A 25,565-nucleotide genomic window follows, 5' to 3' on the forward strand; every position below is an offset into this window, starting at 1 on the left:
CCTCTTTTTCTATATCTTTTCTCTTCCTCTATTTCTTTTAAAGAAACAGTCTATCTCCTCTTAAACCCTGTATGCCCTACTGTGCAAAAATATATCTCACACTGCACAATATGGGTTTAGCACTGCATGTTAGAATAAACTCTGTGTGCAGTCCCCCTTTACCTTTCCCAGACAGCAGGCTTTACCACAGGATTATGAGGGGTGAAATACTGAGATTTGAATTTGCCCAAATAATGATACAATAAGTTGATTTCTTTAAAAATCCTGGACATAAATCAGGTTAAGCTCCAATGTGCACCCCCCAAACCCAAATCCTGCATGGAGTGCTCCCCAATAGCTCGCAGGGACTTCGACATGAATCTGGAAGATATGCAAATGCACACCTGCCCTTCTATGGTTAAGAAAAGTAAAATTGTTGTCTTGGAAGGCCTCTTGAAATGAATGGGAGAAATTAGTCATGACTAATTTTTCCATTGTCATCTTCAGTGGTGTATAGTTATGACTAAATAGCCTGGATGCTGCCCATAGTTCTTTGAGTCTTTTGGGGATGGGTTCTCAAACTTGGGTCCCCACCCCAGATGTTGTTGGGTACAATTCCCATCACCCCTAGACTTGGGCTACTGCAGCAGTGGAAGGATGATGGAAATTGTAGTCCAACATACCTGGAAACCCATGTTTGAAAACCTTGGGAGGGAGGTAAGGGAGGTAGCAAGGTTGGAGTGGGGCAAAGAGCAAGCTGCCACCCATGGGTGCCCTCCAGAGGCACTCCTACCTCTGGACTTTGGGGCAAGGTCCAGGGCCTCCACACACCCTGGGGTCCCCCAAATCCTCTTTAGTCTGTCCTGGGTGGTGTGGTCCCTGCCTTCAAGAACCGACGTGTTAGAAATGATGCTTAACTTGCAGCAGGGAGGCCTCCAGGTCCAGGCTCCAAAATTACCTAGGGGCACCTCTGGTGGCTTCTCCCTCAGGGGCCAGGGACATCTCTCCCCCCCACCCGCCATTCAGTTATAGCTGCACCTCTGTGTAAGATGCATCCCCTCCACTGTCACACGCATTATTGGTTTCAGCCAATAATGTCACACGAAGATGGGGGGGGCCCTTTGGCCACTGTGGCTGGGGGATGATGGGAATTGTAGTCCAACAATCTCTGGTGGGGACCCAAGTTGGCAAATGTGGCTGGAGCTGATGTAGGAGTCCTGCAACATCTGCAGACCCACACGCGTTTGAGAACCCCCCTGGAAGCCATCCCAGTATTTAGCTCCCCGCAAGTGCCAAGTCGGGGGAAGCAACCTTCTACAAAAAAAATACATTTTGCGTTGCCTTTCTATGCTGGGGTGGAGAACTGCATCTCTCAAAGGCTGGGTCTGCACAAGCAGGGAAACAGAGAGAGGCAGGAGGAAAAGACAGCCTTAAACCGACAGCCGCCGCCGTTGACTCCCTCCCACCCCCCGTCCCCTCTTTGTTCTTTTGACGTTGAGGAGCAACTGAAGGGTTAAACTAACAGAGCTTCTCTTCCCAGAGTGGACTAGAGAGAAGCAAAGGGAGGTGCGCCTGCCAGGGAGGAAGGTCATTTCCTCTTCCTTTCTTTTGTAAGGGCGGGGGAGAAGGAGAGTGGAGTTTGGCCTCCTGGTTTCTTGCCTCCCGGGAAAGCTGTAGCTCGCCCAAGCAGGTAGGGGGGCGCCTTCCTTCTGGCCCCACATGTTTGGCAGCTGATGTTGCAAGGAGCGCTCTCTCTCTCTCTCTCTCTCTCTCTCTCTCTCTGTCTTTATGGGGTTGCAGGAGTGCTTTGGAAGGTGACTGGGCGCACATGCTTTGCATTGCGTTCAGTCCCTGGTATCTCTAGGGGGAAAGGTTGGGGAGTTGGGAGTGGGGTGGGCTAGGGGAGAACTGGGTTGGGAAGGATCCTGAATGGTTGGAGGAGTTGGGTATGCTGAGCGTAGAGGGGTGGGAAAGACTCTGAGTGGGGGGACATAGGAAGCTGCCATATACTGAGTCAGACCATAGGTCCACCTAGCTCAGTATTGTCTTCACAGCCTGGCAGCGGCTTCTCCAAGGTTGCAGGCAGGAGTCTCTCTCAGCCCTCTCTTGGAGATGCTGCCAGGGAGGGAACTTGAAACCTTCTGCTCTTCCCAGAGTAGCGGTTCCACCTCTGAGGGGGATATCTCACAGTGCTCACCCTTCTAGTCTCCCATTCGTATGCAACCAGGGCAGACCCTGCTTAGTTAAGGGGACAAGTCATGCTTGCTACCTTCAGTCTTCAAATATCTGAAGGGCTACAAATATCTGGAGTGGCTCAGTGATGGAGCATCTGCTCTGTATGCAGAAGGTCCCAGACTCACTTTCTGGCATCTCCAGGGAGGGTTGGGAAAGGCTCCGGCCTAAAACCTTGAGAATCCCTGTCTGGCAGCGGCTCTCCAACTTTGGGTCGCCAGATGTTCTTGGACTTCAACTCCCAACCAAGGGGTAATGGGGCCGGGGATTATGGGAGTTGAAGTTCAAGAACATCTGGGGACCCAGCAGTTGAGAATCTCTGGTGTAGACAATACTGAGCTAAGAGGGCCAATGGACTCACTCGGTAGCTTCCTGCCTTCCTAAGGAGCAGACCTGTCTTCTGTTGTTCCTGAGGGCACAGCTAGAACCAATGAGTTGAAATGGCAAGGAAGCCAATTTAGGCTAGCCATTAAGAAGAGTTTCCTAACTGTAATGGCCGTTGGAGAGCTGACTGCCTTGTGCTGAGGTGGGGTCTCCTTTGCTGGAGGTCTTCAAGTAAAGGTTGAGAAAAACTCCTGCCTGAAACCCTGGAGCGCCACTGCCAATCAGCTTAGAGGATAGTCGCCTAGATGGACCAATAGTCTGACTTGATATAAGCCAGCTACCTGTGTTGCTATGGTTATGTTAGAATGCATCACCTTCTGGATAGAGTCTTAATTATTTCTAATTGATTCATTATATTGGGGATGGTGCCATAGTGAACCCCCTGTTTTGTATACAGAAGGTCCCAGGTCCAATATCTGGCTTCTCCAGGTAGGACTGGGAGAGGCTTCTGTCTGAAACCTTGGAGAGCTGCTGCCAGTCAGTGTAGACAATACTGAGCTAGATGGACCAAAGGTCTGACTTTGTATAAAGCAGCTTCCTGTGTGCCTAGGTTTTCAGAGGCTGCATAGCCATCTGTTAGGGTTGCTTCAGCAGTTTTCAGCCCTGAGCAGAAAGACCTCCAAGGGCCTATCCAGTTCGGTGACTACTGCCTTGAAGAGCTTCTGCCAGTCAGAGTAGATGGTTCTGAGCAAGATGGACCAGTGGTCTGTTTTGCTTGATATGAATAGGCGATTTAGTCAGGCCACTTTGGTCCAAGATATGTGCTCAGCGGCTGAGGAATGGCCCTCTCCCCTGAAAAGATGAGATATGGGGAGGAGTTATAGCTCAGTGGCAGAGCATGTGCAGAGAGTCCTAGGTGCCATCCTTACCAGATCCAGGTAGGGCTTGGAATGAACCCTCTTCCCCTTTCATTGGAGAGCTGCTGCCAGTCAGATTAGACCCTACAAATGCTTTTGGGAAATCCACATGCAAGGAATGAAGATAATTGACTTTTTCCTCCCCAGCCACCGCAACTGGTACTTGGAAGGCAAACTAAGCAAAGAGAGAACTTTTAAAGGGGTGGCTCTCCTATACTCAGCGCTCTCTATTCAACCCAGCACTAGGGATGTGCACGGAACCGGTTCGGAAGCCCTTTATGGGCCTCCAAACTGGTTTGAAGAACTGGCAGTTCCACCGGTTCGACGTCAGGGGATCTCTAACTTTAAGAGCGGGGGAGGGTGCACTTACCCCTCCCGCTGCTTTCCCCCGGCTGGCATCCGTTTTTTTCAAAGCCCATCGGGGCAACAGCGTACCTCCCTGCCGCCCCGTTGCCCAGATATGACTGGAATAGCAATAGCAATAGCACTTACATTTATATACCGCTCTATAGCCGGAGCTCTCTAAGCAGTTTACAATGATTTCAGCATATTGCCCCCAACATTCTGGGTACTCCAATGCGCCTGCGAAGTCTCCAATGCGCCTGCGCACGCCGGCATGGGCATGCATATATCGTGCGCCCAGCGTGCACAGGCATGTCGGAGACTTCCAGTCATATCTGGGCAACAGGGCAGCCGGGAGGTACGCTGCTGTGCCGATGGGCTTTGAAAAAAATGGACACCAGAGGCGGGGAAGTGGCGGGAGGGGTAAGTGCGCCCTCCCCTACTCTTAAAGCAGCACCTCTGCTGCCTTTGAGCCTCCACTGCACGCTTCCGGGCCCATCCCTACCCACCCAGCACAGCATTCCTCTCAGTGACTGTCGCTGGCGTCTCCTTTCTGTGCTTTTCTTTTTAGACTGTAAGTCCTTTGGGGATAGGTAACCATTTTTAAAAGTCCCTTTTTACTATGTAAACCGCTTCTAGAACTCTCTTGTTGAAAAGTGGCGTGTCAGTTATTCTTCATAGACACAATATATGGAAGCTTGTTCATATTTTGTTTTTTCGTTCTTTGTTAAGTAGCCTGCTCAAAACTGCGTCAAAAAATGCGTGTTTTGAAGTCTGAGGATTAAAGATAGCCCTCCCTGGTTAAAACTGCTTAACTTTGATCATTTATTCAATGTACTGATCACATTTCAGTGATTGAGTGATCAATGAGCAGTGATCATTATCAGTGATCAAAGCTTGCAGCTCTCTTTCTTAGCTATTTCTTATGAAAGACTGTCTTAATCTATAGCAGCATTCTTCGTTGTAAGGCTTATGAGCCAGCGGCAGCTCCTGTCAACCATAACCATGGATCGTGTGCCCGTGTGAAGCTTTAGCCTGTGTGAAGCTTTAGCCAGTTCTGGATATTCTGCACAGTCCTATGGTGGGCTGAATAGGAACGGTTGCTCTCCCTGTGCTACATATTAAAAGGGGCCCCTCTGCCCAATTTGCAGGATTAGATGCATCAGGGCAGGCAAGTCAAGTGGTGTAAAGAGGAACATTGAGAAAACCACTCCCAGTGCTGCCTATGACTGAATGCTACAGATTTGTTCATGAATATCTGACTTTACAGATTGATAATTTGGGATTCTATGCTCATATTAACTCTAAACACTTCTTCCACCAAGACCTCTTTTATTATCTTTGCGTAAGATAATAAATAGATATTTGTGTATTATTATCTTTCTGTAATGAAGAGATCTTGGTGGAAGAAGTGTCCTTACAGATTTCCTTTTGGAGTCCTCCTCATCTCTCCCCCCAAGAATGCATCTTTTAAGGCTGCTGGAGCTTTCCCAGACAGCAGGTTTACTGAGAGGCTTTACTGTGAGTTCGAAGTTGCCCCAAAAACCCAATGCAAAAAAGTGGATTTTTTTTTTTAACCCCGGATATAAATTGGGCTGCAATAAAAAAAATCTGAACTGTGTGTGAAGTGCTCCTAGATGGCTCGCAGGGACTTTGGGGTAAATTTGGCCGATATGTGAATACTCCCCCTCTATTCCAGAGGAGATGCAAACTAAATGCCGGGTGTGAAAAACTTCCTGCAGAAGGTTCTAAGAGATTGGAATGTTTTCCTGCATTTCTGAAAGCATACAGTTTTAGAGGTCTGATCTCCAGCTAACTGGATGAAAAAAAAAAAAACACCTTTTCAAGCTGGTGGCTCTCTTGTATCTAGCAGGGGAAGAGCAACTGTCCCTGTTCAGCCCAGTATTGCTGAAAAATTTACCTGTGGAAAACTTAAAACTTCATGGTTACATAAAATGCATTAGCAACAAGGAAGGATACCAGTTCAGCATGAGGCAGGCTTGGCAATTAAGTGTGATGGTTTTCAGGCGTGTACTCCTTTGCACACTAGGAAGTGTGTGGGATGTAGGTTTCATTGATTTGTAAACAAGAGAGTAATATGGTGGATCTTTAAAAACTACAGAGGTCAAATAACGTGCCAGATTGGATCACAACCTATGTAGGGCTTCAGGGAAATTTGCGTAGTAAAATTTTCTGAGCAAAAATGGAGTACTGCACACAGTTCTGATCACAATATCTTAAGGAGGACATTGTAGAACTGGAAAAGGTGCAGAAGAGGGCAACCAAGATGATCAGGGGCCTGGAGCACCTTCCTTATGAGGCAAGGCTGCAACACCTGGGGCTTTTTAGTTTAGGAAAAAAGATGACTGAGGAGACATGATAGAGGTCCGTATGGTGTGGAGAAAGTGGGTAGAGAGAAATTTTTCTCCCTCTCACATAGCACTAGAACCAGGAGTCATCCCATGAAATTGATTGCCAAGAAATTTAGGACCGATAAAACTTTTCCACACCATGTATAATCAACCTATGGAATTCTCTGCCACAAGATGTGGTGGCAGCCAACAGCCTGGATGGCTTTAAGAGGGGTTTAGATAAATTCATGGAGGAGAGGTCTATCAATGGCTGCTGGTCTGGTGGCTAAAGGCCACCTCTAGCCTCAGAGGCACGATGCCTCTAAATACTAGTGGCAGGGGAGCAAAAGCAGGAGAGAAGGCATGCCTTCAGCTCTTGCCTGTGGGCTTCCCTTCCTAGAGGCATCTGGTGGGCCAATGTGTGCCACAGGATGCTGGACTAGATAGCCTTGGGTCTGATCCAGCAGGACTGTTCTTATGTTCTTATAATATGCAAACTTTATGCAAATGAGAAAAAAATGTATAGGAAATCTCTATTTCAAAATCTCCCGCATAAGCCATATCTGAGTGATACTAAAGCTGAATATCCAGGTCTGTGTATTCATAACTGTGTCTGTTTGCTTCTCCCCCACAGGGCAAGATCCACCAGTCAAGTCGTCGTCCTGTTAAACTGGTTATTTATAAAACACTGCAACAAGAGTAAAAATACCCTGTGAATCTAGTATAATCAGTACATGTGTGTGTGTGTGTCTGGGATTTCCCCCAGCAGTTCCCGTTAAATACAATCTTGACAAGCGGGAGAGCATCACTGGGTGAGCTAAGGTAACCATGAGACACAAAATGGTGCCAGAGAAGGGGAAAAGTCCGGATACTGATCTCCAGGATGAGACTGTTCTAGAGCAGGGAATACCAGCAAGGGGGAACCTGGAGGAGAGTGGCCAAGCGGGCATGGAAGGTAGAGAGCGGTCCGAGAGAGCAGGAAGTACCTCTCCTGAACTCAAGTCTGTGGAAAACCAAAATCTCGTGAAAAGGGAAGCCCCAGATCGGGTGGTGAAAGGTGAGCCAGGTGAGAGGCGGCTGAAATATTTAGACCCACAAGCAGCCTTGAAAGCAATGCAGTCCTGTACCCCAGAGCCACTGGAGTCCGAGCCTTGGGAGAATGCAAAGGCTTGTCTGGCCTCTATGGAGGGGGCAGCTGAGACCTACCGGAAGTTCAGAGGGCTGGCATTTCTCGGCCGAGAAACCCAAGGGGACTATGGAAAGACGGACACCGGAAACGTGGAGGGTTATCAGAAAGTGAAGGAAGATGTCCTCCGAGAGGACACCGCCACCATGGAGGGGCAGCGCACGCTCTTCCGGGAGTTCCGCTACCAGGAGGCCGAGGGGCCCCGCGAGGCCTGCAGCCGCCTCTGGTACCTCTGCCACCGGTGGCTGAAGCCAGAGAGGCACACCAAGGAGCAGATCCTGGAGCTGGTGATCCTGGAGCAGTTCTTGGCCATCCTGCCCATGGAGCTCCAGAGCTGGGTCAAGGCTGGCTGTCCTCAGACTTGTGACCAGGCAGTGGCCCTGGCTGAAGACTTCCCGCCAAGAGGGCGAGCGGCCGGGCAGCTGCAGAGGGAGGTGAGAGGCTTTTTTGCTTGATCCCAACAGATGCCAAGTTAGGGCTTGCATTGAGCATGGGCCCCTGCGGGCCGTTGCCGAGGGCCCCTGCGGGCCGTTGCCGAGGGCCCCTGCGGGCCGTTGCCGAGGGCCCCTGCGGGCCGTTGCCGAGGGCCCCTGCGGGCCGTTGCCGAGGGCCCCTGCGGGCCGTTGCCATGGGCTCAGGGTTCTTTGAGACTCCCCTACTGGTCCCTGAGCCTTCCCAGAGTCCAACTTTGTGTGGCAGTCCAGTGAGTCTCCTTGTCAGGACCTTTTCTTGTCTGTCCTATCTGCAAATGGGAGTATCCCTGAAGTGGCCCCCTATGAGGCAGGCCCCCACTTCCAGATGAGCTAGGGAAGTAGGCCTGCGCCCCGGGGATAGGCACTGTGCTGCTCTCCAGATGTTGCTGAACTTCAGTTCCCATCACCCCTCGCTGCAGTTTATTGTAGCTGGGGATGATGGGAGTTGTAGTCCAGCAACATCTGGAGAGCCTCACACTGCCTACCCATGGCTGCACAACTTTGTCCCTCCAACTGTTGTTAGACTACACCTCCCATTATCTTCAGCCCTGGTGACCATTAGTCATGGATTATCGGAGCTGTGTTTGTTTGTTTTTATTGTTAAATTTATATACCGCCTTTCATTAAAAACAATCCCAAGGCGGTTTACAAAAGTTAAAAAACATACAATAAAAATGACAATAAAAATATTAAGCTAAAAATATAAAACAAATCTAATTTAAAATCTATAAAATACAAATGTAACAACTATACACGAGTAAAACACATAGAAGCAGCAATAAAAAGAATCATGTAAAAGCCTGGATAAAAAGCCAAGATTTAACAAGCTTTCTAAAAAACTGTGATGGAGTCAGAGGAGCGAATGGCCACTGGGAGAGCATTCCAAAGTCTGGGGGCAGCAACAGAGAAGGCCCTGTCCCGAGTGCACGACAGCCAAGCCTCCCTCATTGTCGGCACCTGGAGCAGAGCCCCCTCAGATGACCTCGTCAAGCAGGGAGCAACCCTTGGGAGCGGGTGGTCCCTCAGGTACCCCGGGCCCAAACTGTTAAGGGCTTTAAAGGTCAAAACCAGCACCTTGAATTGGACCCGGAAACGAACTGGCAGCCAGTGCAACTCTTTCAGAATTGTTGTGATGTGCTCCCAACGGGCAATTTGACACCTGGAGGGGCTGAAGTTATGCATCCCTGTCTTTTAGTATTGTAGAGATGCTAGTTGGCTTGGAGGACAAAAATGCCCCCGGCACCAAAGTAAGCTGTAACCCCGCCACAGACACTGGGGCAGGGGGACCCACACAGGGGCCAAGGAGCCACTCTGCAGGGCTGGAGGAGAACCTGTTAGGTGAGGATTCGCTTCTGTGATTGCTGCCAGTGTCATGGAGTTCTCATGTGTTGGCTCTTGGATTGTTTTTGTCAAGGCTTTGACATATTATTAGGAGCCCTAGCTCAGTGGCAGCAGAGTACATGCTTGGCATATGGAGAGTCCTGGGCTCAATTCTTACCATCTCTAGATAAAGTATCCCAGGTACCCAGCTTGGGAAGATCTCTGCCTGGAGTACTGCTGTGAAGAGCTGATCTGGGAGAGCCTTGGGTCTGGCCTTGCAGCTCCTCATGTTTCCAGCCCAGGTTGGAAGCATCGCTCAAGGATGCTTGGCTCATCCAACATTTTGAAGGCTATCCAGGAGTTGGAGTGCTGCCATCTTGTGTGTCATTGTGACATCAACATCTCAAATTCAGGCCGTTCTGTAATGATACATTGTGCAAGTTGTGCCTATGGTGGTGGTACTTCTTTTTTTTTTTTTAAAGAGAGAATCCCTCTCTGCTGCAGCAAGGCTCGAGTATTTGTAGCTAATAAGTGCCTGTTTTAAAATATAAGACTGTTCCATGTAATGAAGACTTATTTGCCATGGAATTGAGGGACTTGCTTTGCATGCAGAAGGTTCCAGGTTCAATCTCTGGGTGGATGGGGGTGGGTGGGGTGAAGAGACTGAAACCTGGATGGCTGCTGCCAGTCAGTGCAGGCAAAACTAAGCTAGATGGATCAGTGGTTGAACTTGGTATGATACAGCTTCATATTTTCATCAGGAGCATCCATAGCTCAGTGGTAAAGTGCAATAAGGTCCTGGATTCTTGTACAATGAGGTCCTGGATTCAATCCCTCACAGCATCTCCAGGGCCTTTCCCAGATGGGAAACCGTGGGATTAAGTGGGGTAAAGTAGAGTGAGTTATGAGGTCATATATTAGCCGCATATAAGCTCAATCTTCTATCAAATTGATTCTCTTAGCCAGACAGATGCTTGGGGATGCGTGGCGGGCTGGAAGCAGAGAAAAATAATGGCGGAGGAGAGGCGGACGGGTGAGAAATAATGGCTGGCGGGTGGACAGGCTGGCTGGTAGATTGGTGGGCGGGCGAGAAATAATGGCGGCTGCGAGGAGCGGTGAGGAGAGGTGGGAGGGCGAAGCTCTGTCGGCCAGGAGGAGGCTGTGGTGGGTGAAGTCCTGGCATATTGGATGAGTGCAACGGTTGGCGGCAGGGGGAAAGCAAACAGAAAGAGGCGCGGGGGGATGTCGAGGAGGTGCTGGTAGGCCGGCTGGAGGCAGGGGGAAAGCGAGGGCGAGAGAAAGAGGCCCCGGGGGAAAGCGCTGAGGAGACGCTGGAGGAGGTGCCGGTGAGGAGAGAAAGCAATGACGTGGGAGAGAAAGCAGCAGTCAGGGCTGAGAATGGGGGAAAACCAAACTAGAGGTGCAGATGAGGGTGGGAAAGAACTGAGGTGGGCGGGAGAACGAAATGGCGCTGAAGGGGGGGAAGAGTCAGGAGAGAGTGAGAGAGCTGCAGGGGCAGGAGGGCGAGCGAGAGATCTGCGAGGAGATAGTGGGGGGGGGGGCAAGCGAGCAGCAAACTAGCGGTGCAGATGCTATGCGCCGGGTCTGCTAGTAAGAATTATTTGAAGGAACCTCGGGGCCATTTGCATAGGGCTGCTTTAATAGGGTTCCTCTCAGTTCCTTCCATTTTTTCTGTGCCCCACTCATACCACTTGCTCCTGGGCCATTCTCTGATCCCTTCTGGATGTATCTCTTCTTTTTCTTTTGCTTCAGCTTTGTGGAAGGCCAACTTCTTGACTGGCCAGTTCCGTGCAGGGTTCATTCGCTTTTCTTAATTTCTAAAAAATATCCCCTTGGTGATCGAGAGGTGATAAGATGGCGGTGAGGTGACATCCCTCTCAGTGCTCTCAGCTGGTTTATTATTATTATTATTAGGGATGTGCATGAACCGGTCGGGAGGCCATGTTGGAGGCCTCCGAACCGGTTTGGAGCCGGACCGGTCTGGCACCGAGGGGGGGTCTACCTTTAAGGGTGGGGGGGGTAGAACTTACCCCTCCTGCCGCTCTTCCCCCTCCGGCGCTGTAGTTTTAAGCGAAGTTTTTTGGGCGGCAGCGTTCCTCGCTGCCGCCCCTGCCCCCGTCGTCACCTGGAACTCTCCGTAATAGCAACACGCATGCGCGTTTGGCGGCACACACACACGCGCGCGCCTGTCGCCGCTGTGCGCGTGCGCGCCACCTATGTGTGACGTAGGCGGTGCGCACGTGCACATGCGTGTTGCTATTACGGAGAGTTCCAGGCGACGATGGGGGCAGGGGTGGCAGCGAGGAACGCTGCCGCCCCCAAAACTTCGCTTAAAACTACAGTGCCGGAGGGGGAAGAGCGGCGGGAGGGGTACGTTCTACCCCCCCGCCCTTAAAGGTAGACCCCCCCTCGGTGCCGGTCCGGACCATGCACATCCCTAATTATTATTTCTTGTTTACACAGTCAGACAAGTGTTATTGACTGGTTTGTTTTATCCAGACATCGAGTCCTTCCCAAGGACCTGGGATGGTTGGATTTTATTATCCATATTGTTGCTGTTGTTATAGATATCGTCGCAGAATATAGGCTGTTCCCAGTAAAGTTGCTTTTTGTAATTGGCCGATGGTGATTTCTGTGGCCCCTATGGTGTTGAGGTGCTCTTCAAGGTCTTTTAGAACTGCACCCAGGGCGCCAATTACCACTGGGATTATTTTGGTCTTTTTCTGCCACAGCCTTTCAATTTCAATTTGTAGATCTTTGTATTTTGTGATTTTTTTCTATTTCTTTGTCTTCTATTCTGCTATCCCCTGGTATTGCTATGTCGATTATTTTGACTTGTTTTTCTTTCTTCTCGACTACAGTTATATCTGGTGTATTGTGTGGCAGATGTTTGTCTGTTTGTAGTCGGAGGTCCAATAATATTTTTGCATCTTCATTTTCTACCACTTTTTCAATTTTATGGTCCCGCCAATCTTTGGCTACAGATAGCTTGTATTTTTTTGCAGATGTTCCAGTGTATCATCCCTGCTACCTTGTCATGCCTTTATTTGTAGTCAGTCTGTGCGATCTTTTTACAACAGCTGATTAGGTGGTCCACTGTTTCATCTGCTTCTTTACAAAGGCGGCACTTGCTGTTTGTGGTTGATTTTTCAACTTTTGCTCTTATTGCATTTGTTCTTAGTGCCTGTTCTTGTGCAGCCAGTATTAAACCCTCTGTTTCTTTCTTCAAGTTGCCATTCTTAAGCCATTGCCAGGTCTTGGTGATGTCTGATTTTCCACTTATATTGTGCAAATATTGACCATGCAGGGGCTTATTTTTCCATTTTTCTGCTTGGTTCTTGACTTGTTCTTTCTTGCAGGCCTGCTTTGTTTCATTGGTGTTGAATAGTTTCTCGTTATTGACCATTTGAAGTGCATCTTCTTCACTGTCCTTCAAGGCCTCTTTTCTCCTCCTCTACTGTTTGATGGGCTTGCAGCATTCCTCTTCCACCTGAGCTGTGAGGGAGGTATAGCCTATCGACATCACTGCGGGGGTGCAGAGCATGATTGATGGTCATGATTTTCCTGGTCTTACGATCTAGCGTCTCTAGCTCTGCCTGGGTCCAGTCTATTATTCCTGCAGTGTATCTAATAACAGGTATAGCCCAGGTGTTTATGGCTTGTATGGTGTTCCCGCCATTGAGTTTGGACTTGAGGATTTTTCTAACTCTCCTGATGTATTCACTTCCAATTTTTCTTTTAACTTCAGTGTGTGCGATTTTATCAGCCTGGAGAATGCCCAAGTATTTGTAATGTTCTTTCTCTTCCAGGTTCTTGATGTTGCTTCCATTGGGCAGTTCTATTCCTTCTGTTTTTCTTATTTTTCCTCTGTTCATTATTAATGCAGCACACTTGTATAGTCCAAACTCCATTGCTATATCACTATTGAATATATGGACAGTGTTTAGCAGTGATTCGGTTTCTGACTGGGACTTTCCATACAACTTCAGATCGTCCATGTACAGCAGATGGTTGATTTGACTTGATGTTTTAGATGTTTGGTATCCGAGGCCTGTTTTGTTTAGTATTTGTGAAAGTGGAGTCATGGTGAATACAAACAACAGAGGGGATAGTGAGTCCCCTTGGAAAATACCTCTTTTAATGCTAACCTGTCCAAGTGTCTCACCATTGATTGTTAACTGTGTACTCCACATGCTCATTGCTTTTTAAATAAATATCTGAATGTTTTTGCTGACACCAGTTGTTTCTAAACATTTTAGTATCCATGTGTGAGGCAATGAATCGAAGGCTTTCTTGTAGTCAATCCATGCAACACTTAGATTTGTTTTTCTTCTCTTGCAATTTTCTAAAATCATTTTGTCAATCAGCAGCTGGTCTTTTGTGCCTCTGGTATTTGGACAATTTCCTTTCTGTTCAGCTAGAAGCTGTTTTTTATTTAATAAGTGTTGCATTACTTCATCTGCTACTATTCCAGTTAATAATTTGAACATGGTTGGCAGGCAGGTTATCGGTCTATAATTACTTGGAGCTGCACCTTTTGCTGGGTCTTTCATGATGAGATGAGTTTTCCCAGTTGTTAGCCATTGTTCAATATTACCTCCTTGCAAAATGTGATTGAACTGTTTTGATAGTTGTTTATGAAGGCTTGTTAGGTGTTTAAGCCAAAAGCCATGCAGTTCATCGTTGCCTGGTGCAGTCCAATTTTTAATTTTCTTTGCTCTTTCACTTATTAATTCTGGTCTTATTATTAGATCTTGCGTTTCTCAAGGGCCCGTATGAATGCCCTCCCCTTGGAACTAATGGCTGGCAGATAAAGCAGAATTCCAACTGAGCAGAGAGATTGCCCCTGTAACTCTGAGGAGAGAGTCAGTTGCACATGTGCTCCTGTGGTGTGCCTTTTATATAGGTCTTAGGTGAAGGTTAGTTGACCCTGTTTTACATAACCTGCCAGGACAATCCGACAAATTCTATGTCAAATATTTGTTAACAGATGTGAATCAAATTCTCACACATACAGTTGCGAAATTCTGTTGTTCTGCAATACAAGTTTGATGCGCTCTGCTCGCTAACGGTTAGATCCAGTGTACAGATATGTTATCAATATGGCTATGTTTAAATTTTGCATTTGTTTTATATGTTTTGATAATGGTCAAAGACTGTAATAAAGACTGACTAACTGACTGACTTGGTGATCTTGCAGAACATCAGTCTATGCACACACTGGTACAGGTGCATAGATCGATGTTCGGCAAGATCCCCAAGCAAATTTTTTTTAAAAAATTGAGAAAGGCAAGGCTTTAAGAAAAGGCGCTCTGAGCATGGTCCCTCCATATATCTCAGAAGAAACATCAGAATATATTGGATATATTGAAGTATCCCGAAAAGCTGCCGTAGAAAGTGGAAATTTTAAATGCGGAGATAATGTGGGGTAAGCACCAATGCGCAGCAGTGTTCCCTCTAACAGGGATTTCCAACTGTTGTGGACTACAACTCCCATAATCCCCAGATGCAATGGCCTTTGGCTGGGGATTATGGGAGTTGTAGTCCACAACATCTGGGAATCCCTGTTAGAGGGAACACTGATGCGCGGGGCGGGGGAGACCTGAATCGTGTATGACGTGCTCCCTGATATCTCGCACCGACTTCAAAGTATATCCCCCCTATGTGTAAAGATTTACTGCCCTTCCCATGGTGAAGCAAAGTAAAACGCTGAATGGGAAGAGCCCAGTGCTGGACCCTGTACAGAAACCTGGGAAGTGCTGCTGGTCAGAGTAGACAGTCCTGAGCGAGGTGGACGAAAGGTTTGACCTGGGGAAAGGGCAGCTTCATATATTCATATGACGGAAGAATGTTAAAACTCACGTCAACTAAGGGTCTGAGGAGGGAGGCGGCGGGGAATCAAGAGTGAAAACCTCCCTCTTTAAAATTCTGCCAAAACACAGAACAGGCCCCTATCTCTATGACGCTGCCTTCTATTGAGTCAGTCCCTTGCTCCATCTAGCCCAGTATTGTCTACACCGACTGCCAGGGGCTCTCCAGGTTTAAGGCAGGGCTCTTGGATTGGGCCTGGAACATCCTGCATGGATCGCTGATGCTTGACGGCTGAGTTATTGCCCATCCCTTAAAGTTATAGCCACACTCTCCTGAGCAGGGTTTTCTGGGTCCTATCTATCCCTTGCCTCTTGAAATCATTATTCTTTATCCTCTCTAATAAAACGCTTGGTGTCCGTCCGTGGACGGACACCAAGCATGTGTTCGTGCCTCCCTTGGCGGTTCTGGGCATGCGCAAAGCGCATGCCCAGAACAGGCCAGGGAGCCACGACTGCCAGCACCCGGCGGACATCTTGGACGGCCACAAGCGGCCGCCCTGAAGAAGCCGGAGAAGCGCCGGCGGGGGAAACTGGCCCCGCGCCGGCGGGGGAAACTGGCGGGGGAGAAGCGCCGGCGGGGGAAACTGGCTCTGGAAACAGAGCCGCCGCCTCGCCCAGAAGAGACAGCGACCAAGCTGGGGAGACGGGGGACGGAACGGAGGCCAACGGAGGCCAGCGGGACAGAGCCGACCGTGAAGGGCCCAGGCCGGCCGCGGAGGATGGCAGCGGCGCCTCCAGAGACCGCCCGGCCGGTGATTGAGGGGGGAAGAGGTGGCAGGGGAAGCCTGGCTGCCCGCTCACCCGCCCTCCCAGCTTTCCAAAATCCCCTTCCCCGCTCCTCCCCCCAATTGATTACGGGCCAAAAGGGCCCATAAGAAGGCCGTCGCCCCCGCCTATCGCCCACCCGCCCACCCAGCTGCCCGAGCCCACCTTACCCACTCCAGCCCGCGATAGTTGGGCGAAGAAGAAAAAAATTATTCGCACAGTGGAAGTGAGGAGCTCAGGAACAGAGCTCCTCTCTGTGCTAAGCTGCTGCCCAAACTGCCGCTATGGACGAAAGGACGCAACGTCCTTTGCGTCCATAGTGGCAGTTTGGGCAGCAGCATAGCAGAGAGAGGAGCTCTGTTCCTGAGCTCCTCACTTCCACTGTGCGAATAATTTTTTTTTTCTTCGCCCAACTGCCGCAGGCTGGAGCGCGTAAGGTGGGCTCGGGCAGCTGGGTGGGCGGGTGGGCGATAGGCGGGGGCGACGGCCTTCTTATGGGCCCTTTTGGCCCGTAATCAATTGGGGGGAGGAGCGGGGAAGGGGATTTTGGAAAGCTGGGAGGGCGGGTGAGCGGGCGGCAGGAGGACAGAGGGAGGAGGAGAAAATGGGGGGGGGGGGACGAGAGAGAGAGACAAGCAGAAAGGTGGAAGAAAAAGGAAAAAAACCACTTAAAGGCGGGAGAGAAAGCTAGCGCCCGTTATCATAACGGGCTTAAAAATACTAGTTAGAAATATTTAGATACCACATTTCAGCCAAAAAGGTTCAAGTGTTTTCAGCGGGTTTAGTCAGAAGTTAATCGTAAAGAGTGATGAGCCTTTAACTTAGTTGGCAGTCAGAATGGAACTTGCATCTTGCTGGAAAGACCCAATATTGCCCTCTCTAGAGCAGGGATTCTCAATGTTGGGTCCCCAGATGATATTGGACTTCAACTCCCATAATCCCCAACTAAAGGCCACTGGGGCTGAGGATTATGGGACTTGAAGTCCAGTGAGATCTGGGGACGCAACGTTGAGAATCCCTGCTCTAGAGCAATGGTATATCGCACTGATGGACAAATTAACACAACTTTGAATTTCTCAGGAGGCTTCCACCTCAGAGCCCTTGTATCTTTCTATATATTTTCCATGGTTTTATGAGACATTTTACATCTTGAAAGGATGTTCTTTCTCTCTGAAATAAGAATAATAGGCTCTTTTAATTTTATTTTTCTGGTTATCTTGCGTCCGATGTACATTTTTTAATTTATTTACATTTTATATCCTGCTCTTCCTGCAAGGAGCCCAGAGCAGTGTACTACATACTTAAGTTTCTCCTCACAACAACCCTGTGAAGTAGGTTAGGCTGAGAGAGGAATGACTGGCTTGCTGCATTGCTGCTACCTTTGTGGAACTGCTTTTATTGCTACTTTTCTTTAAAAATTAATAAAAATTAAATTAATAAAAATTATTAAATGATGATAAAAACTAAATTAAACAAGAAATGGCTCCCTGTCCCAAAACGACCCACAGTCTAAAAAGAAATGTAAGCTACACCCCAACAGTGTTCCCTCCAACAGGGATTCCCAGATGATGTTGACTACAACTCCCAGAATCCCCAAGCAAAAGCCACTGCAGCTGGGGATTCTGGGAGTTGTAGTCAACAACACCTGGGAATTCCTGTTAGAGGGAACACTGCACCTCAGCAACAATCCCTGGAGGAATTTTGTGTTGTGGCTGAATAGAGGTAATTTGTTCTCTCCTTGCTAAATATGAGAGTCGGCACTTGCTTCTTTGCTTAGTTTACAAGGCTTAAACATTCCCCCCCCCCCAAGTTTCTTAGCCCTAAATGGGACCCTTGCTTGGTGTTTCAGGTTCCGGTGCTGATCCAGGAGCCTTTGACTTTCCCTGCAACGGCGCAGCCTCCTTCTGTCCCTGGCGAGAAGCGGCTTTGCTCTGTGGCCAAGCAGGAGGACGAGGACGATGGTGACGGTGATGGCAATGACGATGACGATTCGGAAGGTAAGGGACCTCTCTGTGTTGTATGCCTGATGATCTTGTGTATGGGGGGGCGTGGCTTCATCTTGGGCTCCTCCCATTTCTAGTGTTTGAAATGGACGGCACCATCTTTGCAGCTTGCTTGAGGAAGCTGTCTCTTTTCATCCCAAAAGGAGGCACAAAGGTACCTCAGAAGGAGATTGAGTTACCTTACCTCAGAACACTGCTTGTGTTTTGGGAAGGCGTTCCTAAGCCAGGGTTTCTGCTTTCATGGGGAGTGTCTAATCTGAAAAAGACTCACATAGGAAGCTGCCATATACAGAGTCAGACCACTGGTCCACCTAGCTCAGTATTGTCTTCACAGACTGGCAGCGGCTTCTCCAAGGTTGCAGGCAGGCATCTCCCTCAGCCCTATCTTGGAGATGCTGCCAGGGAGGGAACTTGGAACTTTCTGCTCTTCCCAGAGCAGCTCCATCCCCTGAGGGGAATATCTTACAGTGCTCATACTTCCCTCCTTAGCTTAAGGGGACAAGTCATGCTTGCTACCACAAGACCAGCAATCCTCTCTTGAGTAGTGATTGCCCCCCCCACCCCGCCAAAGAATATGCCTGCATGTATGTATGTATGAGGCATATGCACACCAGACTTTTTCCATCCGTGACATGACCAGCCTGAGCTTCTCCAGTTGTTGCCGCCCAGCAACAACCGGAGAGCCTCCATTTGGCTACCCTTGATATAACGAATAAGATTATTCTTAGAACAGGAATATTTTCGTGTTTGTGTGCAGTGTGTTTTCTTCCTTCTCCTGCAAAAGTGGCAGCTGGTGCCCGTTCCAAAACAGCGTTTCAAATTCCACCCCTCCGACTTGCTCTGCCCTGATGCCCTCTGACTCAGGATGAGTTATTAAAGATCACTAGCACTGATGCTTAAATGATCCCGTGGAAACCAAGTATCCATTTGTTTTTGTCTTGTGTTTGCATGTACTTCAGTTTTGTTAGAAATCTAGTTCAGTGATGCTTTGTCTCATTTTTAGGAATGTTATTATGTGTGGTCCATTTTTTACTCCTTTTTCTTCTAACTTTGGGTTTTTTGTAGCTGTCCATATTTTAGAAATTAAAGTAATAGTTTTAAAATGTCCTCCGCTCTGGAACAGTATTGGGCAATTATCTTGTCTGTTCTCCACATGCTGCCCAGGAAGTCAATTGATTCTTTATCTCTCTTTTTTAATAATTAATAATAAATAATGAACAACTTTATTTGTTAGCTGCCCCAGAACAAATTGTTCTCTGGGCAGCTCACCACAAATATTTGTATACCACTTTTTAACAAGAGTTCCCAAAGCAATTTACATAGATATAAATAAATAAAGATGGGTCCCTGTCCCCAAAGGGCTCACAATCTAAAAACGTAACATAAGAGACCCCAGCAACAGCCACCAGAGGGATGTTGTGCTGGGTATGGATAGGGCTAGTTGCTCTCCCCCTGCTAAATAAAGAGAATTGCCACTTTTAAAAGATGCCTCTTTGCTCATTTAGCAACAACACAACTGTAAAAAAAAATCCTATAAAAACACATAAAACAAGACAGCCAAATTACAATAGAAAATAGAAAATATAATGCAAAAAAAAAATATATATTTTTTTTAACTGAGTGAACTGAAATACCGTTGTCACCTCCCAGAGCCTTTGGATGGGGCAGTATAGAAATATAATAAATAATAAACAGTTTATACTGTTCTCCTCTAGGAATAACTTCTCGGTTTTCTTGACTGTTTCTTGCAGGTGATGAGTGGATGATTGAGACCAGGGAGGAGGAGAACCTTCAACAGGAGCCTCCAGAACCGATGAAGCTCCGTAGGACCTCCTGGGGAAGAGTTTCTTGGCACCAAGTGGATAGAGAAGCTTCTGCGAGCCACCAGGATGGACCAGAGAGGGAAAGGGAGAACTCTCTGGATCCGAAGGCAGGCAAGCCCTTTCCTTCCACCGAAGAGGAAGGCGACGTGGCCCAGACGGTCGTCATAAAGAGGAGGCGCAGGAGCAGGGGGAAGAAGACGTGTGGGGTGTGTGGGAAAACCTTCAGCCGGAGCACAGTCCTTGCCGCGCACCAGAGGACCCACACAGGGGAGAAGCCATTCATGTGCCAGAGTTGTGGGAAGTGCTTCAGCTTCAAGTCAACCCTGGTGGCGCACGAAAGAACCCACACGGGGGAGAGGCCCTATACGTGCGATCAGTGTGGGAAGAGCTTCACGGTGAGCTCCGTCCTTACTAGACATTATCGGGTCCACATTGAAAAGGAACTGTTCAATTGCTCAGAGTGCAACAAAAGCTTTACGCAGAAATCGCAGCTTCTCAACCACCAGAAGGTGCACATGCGGGAGAAGCCATTCAAATGCTCGCAGTGCGGGGAGGGCTTCAGCCGGAGCTCGAGCCTTAAGAAGCATGAGGGTGCTCACACCGGGGAGAAGCCTTTTAAATGCCCCGATTGTGAGAAATCCTTCAACACGTCCTCTCAGCTTGTCAAGCACCACCGTGTCCACACGGGAGAGCGGCCGTACACCTGCTCAGAGTGTGGGAAAAGCTTCAGCCAGTGGCAAATCCTGATGGTCCACCAGAGAACCCACACGGGAGAGAAGCCATTCAAGTGCGCCACATGTGGGAAGTGTTTCTCTGACCGTGCTGTCCACATCAGACATCAGAAGGTCCACACTGGGGAGAGGCCCCATCAGTGCGCAACCTGTGGGAAGAGGTTCACTCACCGCACAGTTCTGGTTAAGCATCAGAAAATCCACGCTAGAGAAGCTCTGAACATGCTTAGACTGGAAGAGGAGCAACAGCAGTCCAAGGAAGCCTCATAAAAGCTCGGAGCGGTTGAAGGAAGCCTCATAAAAGCTCTGAGCAGTTGAAGGAAGCCTCATAAAAGCCTGGAGTTTCACAAATTGCCTTGACTCTAGGGCAGGGATTCCCAACCTTGGGTTCTCAGATGCTTGAATGTCGGCTCCCATCCTCTGGCCACAGTGGCTGAAGGGATGCTGGGAGTTGAAGTCCAGCAACATCTGGGGACCCAAGGTTGGGAGCCTCTGCTCTTACAGGTGATTGTTGCAGGTGATAGTTTGCTCCATGGTAGCATACAGCAGTGTGCCTGTAACCCAGTGGGAAGCCAGTTGTTCATAGCCATGGTCTGTGTGAGGCCACCGTCTGTGTGAGGCCACGTTTTTTGTGAAGCTACAAGTGCAGGAGACCCTTGAATAGTGTGGGGATAATGTTCTTCAAAATTACCACAAAAGCTGAAACCATGATATTCAAAATTTAAAACTTACCTGAATATTTAAGGCTTCTCCCATTCACTTGATTTTCAGATTATGGGATTGCCAGTGCCATTCCAGCACTCTGAGAAGTACTTGCCACAACCCTAGCATGGGTGGTGGTCTCACTTTTTCAGGTATACCACACAGTTGATTTGTTTATCCTGTGATGGTGTCCCACAGGCACTGCATTTCTCCCACGAGCTAGCATAACATAATATCACTCTTTCACTGAAGGCTATGGCTTTTCATAGACATAGTTCAGCCTTTTAGCACTATGATCCCTTTCCCTGAGGTGTGCACAGAACCAGCAGCGGCAGTTTGGCTCGAATTCGAGCCGAACCTGCCGGTCCACAAACTGGTTCATCAGAACCGGCCGGCACTTCAGTTCATACTATCTAACTGGGTCAAACAGGTTTGGCCCGGTTCGAGTAACTTGTCTATAAAGGGGAATGGGTAAGGATTCTCCTTTAAAGCAAAGGGGGGCTCCCTGCATAAAAAGGGGTTGGGGTGAACGAGAGGGCACCTTACCAGCTGTGGGGCCGTGCACATGCATGAAGGTCGGAAATGGGCCTCTCACCAGCCCACAGTGTGGGGCAGCAGCTCTGAAAGGGGCCTCTGGTGCCACCACAGAACCACCCCCACCACTGCCGGGGAGCCACAATATACATAGCTGGTAAGGTGCTCTCTTGCCTCCCGCCCCCCTTCCAATTCTTTTTTGTGTAGGGAATTCCCCTTTGCTTGTAAAGGGGAATCCTTACCAGATTCCCATTACAAGCAAGGCCGAACCGGGCCCGGTTCGGTTAAACTGGCCCCCTTTGGCAGGGGCAGTCCAGTTCGAGCTCAAACCGGTCGAACCAGGCCGCTTCGAATAGAACCGCACCCCTAACTTTCATCCCCTGGTTTATGCTTGGTGAGCAGAACTATAGATTAAATACCAAACACAGAAACCTGTTGCAGAGAGTGGACCAGTCAAAGTATTGTGCCACAAAACCAAAAGAAGATACCGTACAGTACCACAAAACGTATGGTTGGGAATAGTCTGTTTCTGCTTTCCTGCACCATGTGCTGCCTCTTGGAAGTGGTGAGCATTCAGGATGCATGGTGTCTGTATACCTCGCGGAAAGCCAAAAGTACCCCCCATGATAACTAAATTGCTACATTGGGAGGTTGCCCACAAGAGGACAAAATTGTGAGGGCTAAACCTACGATATCTGGGGGTCTCCTGCAGTCTTCCCTGTAACAGGGATTCTCAGGTGCTGTTGACTACAACTCCCAGGCTCCCCAGCTGCAATGGCTTTTGGATGGGGATTATGGGGATTGTAGTCAACATCAGTTGTGAATCCCTGTTACAGGGAATACCGGTCTCCTGTACAGCAGGCTTATCTGCCACATTTGCATTCCCGATGAAGGGAGTGTAAATTTCCATTTGCCACATGGCTTGATACCACAACTAGCTCTCCATGTTCCTGTACACTACAGTAAGCATCCCTGGGGTAACCAGTTGCCTGGACTCCTCCTTATACAAGGCTCTTGGCTTGGTGCTCACTAGCTGACTGATTTGTTGAATGGCAGTGAAGCCAACCAACTTGGCATTTGCATCTCTTAAAGCTATGCACTATCGTGAATGAATGAAATGGATATATACAGTTACGAAGGGTGGCGGAATCCACTGGATTTATGCATGTGCATCGGCTAGTAGTAGGTAGTGTGTTTCGGGGTGGGGGCTGGGAGTATTTTTTTCCCCTCATTAATTTCTTCATTTCAGTGCATTTTTGTGCCATTCTGTTTGGCGAGGAAGAATCCTGCTTCTTGTTTCTGATTCTGGAGGTGGCCGTTGTTGCCTCTTAATGATAACAGGATATTGTATATCATAAGAAAAACCTAATTAAAAAAGTAGAAGTGCCTAATAGCTTGACTGTGAGAGGTTTGCTTCATTTAATGTTGGAACTCCTTAGAATTCCTGGCATCACTTCAAGGTGATAGTCCTTGCCAATAAGGTTTCTGATGGCCTTTGGCCTCCAGCTCACTCCTCTGCAGTCCCTACCAGGAGTAATCTCTTGATATTGTATCTGCCTGACCCGATTCGTATGGCAAAGTGGTTGCGGCTTGGTGATGGCACCGCCACATGTCATTCCAATTAGGGAGGGACCATGTGGGAGAAGGAGCCCAGTGATACCACCGTCACTTCCTGATCTGGCACTTGATGATCATGCGCTGCTTCCTGAACATAACAGCCCTGCTGGATCAGGCCCGAGGCCCATCTAGTCCAGCATCCTGTTTCACACAGTGGTCCACCAGATGCTGCTGGGAGCCTACAGGCAGGAGTTGAGGGCATGCCCTCTCTCCTGCTGTTACTCCCCTGCAACTGGTACTCGGAGGCATCCTGCCTTTGAGGCTGGAGGTGGCCCACAGCCCTACGACTAATAGCAGTTGATAGACCTCTGCTCCATGAAATCATCCAAACCCCTCTTCAAGCCATCCAGGTTGCTGGCTGTCACCACATCTTGTGGCAGAGAATTCCTGTGTGTGATCCCACCTCTTCCTCCCTCTTCCTAGAGGCTTGAGTCGTATGTTGGGGAAGGAGCCACAAGAGGAGCAGCCCCATTCCCGTAGCATGAGCATTGGGCCTATACTGGGTACAAAAGAGGCAAGCGAGTGGTGGTGAAAACTTGAGGGCCAATTCCAAACTTGGAAATTCCTCTCTAGAGTATGGGTGTCCAGCTGGAGGCTCTGCAGCTGTTTTTGAACTACAACTCCCATGATCCCCAGCTGCATTGTGGTTGGGGATGGTGGAAGGGGTAGTATAACAACCTCTGGTTGGGGGCTGGACTTCAGCCCAAGATTTGTAACCCAAGGCTGAAGTTGGGTGGAGAAAGTTGGGCTGAAGGCGGTAAAGACCGGTCGTCAGGCAGAGGTTGGTGCAGTTGGCCAACATGCCTCTGATTCCTGTCTTTCTGACTTTCAGAGGGTTGTCTAAATCTGCCCACTGTCCAAAAACAGGAAGGAACCAGCTGCAACAGGAATTTTGAATACCATATTTACCTGAATCCAAGACTAGTGCCCCCCCCCCAGTTCTTTGATGTTACAAATGGGACAGGGGGCATTGTCTTAAATTCAGAGTCCTCTTCGTTTGGAGTAAATACAAATATAACCTCTTTTTTTGTTGTTTAAGGGGTGGGGTCTTCTTAAATTACAGTATATCAGGTTTGTGTTTCAGAATGATCTGTACCTCATACTCAGCCTTGTGTTACAGCTCTAGCTCAATTCAAATAAGTTGAAATTGTCCACCAAATTTTATTGGCCCTAAACCGGTTTTGTGGACATAGAAATTATCTTTAGCTGGAGCAAGTTAAAATGATGTGCTGGAATTGCATATGGACAGCTCATGGTGTTGGGAAAAATCTCTCTGCTATGGCTGGCAACAGTGTGTTTAAAAGCCCTCGTGTTCTTCACCTATATTCTACCTGTTAGAATGTACAGATAAAATATAAATCAAGCCTTTGCTGCACGAGATTAGTAGTGCCCTCTATGCAAACCTAGAAAAAGATGAGACAAAAATCAATTTTCTCCAAAAACAAAGGAAGGATTGGCTTTTTTTTAGTAAAGTGTATATGTGTTAAGGGAGAGTGGGGGGAAGGGGAGTGATTTTACTCATACAATCCCAGTTCCACACCACAAAAGCTGACTTCTGAGCATAAATATCTTTCCATCCGTTCTTACTTTGCATAAGGCATTCTGGTTTTATTAGGCATAGGAGCAGGGGAGGATACTACCACTACCCATGGAAGCGTACAGCTTGGGTCACCGTATCTTAAGAAGGGTATTGTAGAACTGGAAAGGTGCAGAAGGCGGCAACCAAAATGATCAGGGGCCTGGAGCACCTTCCCTATGAGGCAAGGCTACAGCATCTGGGGCTCTTTGTCTTAGAAAAGAGGCAACTAAGGGGAGACATGATCTTGGTGTATAAAATTATGCATGGAGTGGAGAGAAATTTCAGAGAGAAATTTCTCTCCCTCTCTCACAACACTAGAACTAGGGGTCACCCATGAAATGGAAGGTCGGGAAATGTAGGAGCAACAAGAGGAAGTCATTTTCCATACAGAGCACAATTAATCTATGGAATTCTTTGCCAGGGGATGTGGTGATGGCCACCGGCTTGGATGGCTTTAAAGGGGGCTTAGACAGATTCATGGTGGACAGGTCTATCCGTGGCTACTAGTCTGGTGGCTGTGGGCCACCTCCAGCCTCAGAGGCACAATGCCTCTCAATACCAGTTGCAGGGGAGCAACAGCAGGAGAGAGGGCATGCATGTATCTCTTGTCTGTTGGCTCCTCCAAGCAGAGGTGTGAAACAGGATGCTGGACTAGATGGGTCTTGTGCCTGATCCAGCAAGGCTATTCTTATAAAGGGGCTAATCCAGCTTCCCCTTTGGATTCTGACCGTGGCAAGGGGTTCAGACAGAGGAAACGCTGGAGGAGCAACTCCTCACCTATGGGGGGGGGAAGAGG

The 25,565-nt window shown here is 48.5% G+C and overlaps 1 protein-coding gene across 2 annotated transcripts; it reads left to right on the forward strand.

Moving 5' to 3' along the window:
- Positions 1-1,515: 1,515 nt before the first annotated feature.
- LOC128347487 (zinc finger protein 397-like) lies at positions 1,516-22,966 on the forward strand. Of its 2 annotated transcripts, XR_008317578.1 has the most exons (5): positions 1,516-1,669; positions 6,780-7,765; positions 17,630-17,777; positions 19,535-20,699; positions 20,814-22,966. XR_008317578.1 is itself a non-coding variant. In XM_053302292.1 (4 exons), exons 2-4 carry the CDS (start codon positions 6,974-6,976, stop codon positions 20,605-20,607), a joined length of 2,013 nt encoding a protein of 670 aa, XP_053158267.1. In that variant the 5' UTR covers positions 1,516-1,669; positions 6,780-6,973; the 3' UTR covers positions 20,608-22,966. The 2 variants fall into 2 exon arrangements, 1 of the variants encoding a protein (XP_053158267.1); XM_053302292.1 differs by having other exon boundaries at positions 19,535-22,966.
- The last annotated feature ends 2,599 nt before the right edge of the window (positions 22,967-25,565 follow it).

The sequence above is a fragment of the Hemicordylus capensis genome, chromosome 2 (assembly GCF_027244095.1).
Source record: "Hemicordylus capensis ecotype Gifberg chromosome 2, rHemCap1.1.pri, whole genome shotgun sequence".
NCBI classification, from domain to species: domain Eukaryota; kingdom Metazoa; phylum Chordata; class Lepidosauria; order Squamata; family Cordylidae; genus Hemicordylus; species Hemicordylus capensis.

What these genes read in the sequence shown, in the direction of transcription:
- LOC128347487 (XM_053302292.1), top strand. Translation starts at nt 6,974, where the DNA reads ATGAGACACAAAATGGTGCCAGAGAAGGGGAAAAGTCCGGATACTGAT. An exon ending in CCGGGCAGCTGCAGAGGGAG is followed by an intron (nt 7,766 to 17,629) that starts GTGAGAGGCTTT and finishes TTGGTGTTTCAG; the next exon opens with GTTCCGGTGCTGATCCAGGA. An exon ending in TGACGATGACGATTCGGAAG is followed by an intron (nt 17,778 to 19,534) that starts GTAAGGGACCTC and finishes TGTTTCTTGCAG; the next exon opens with GTGATGAGTGGATGATTGAG.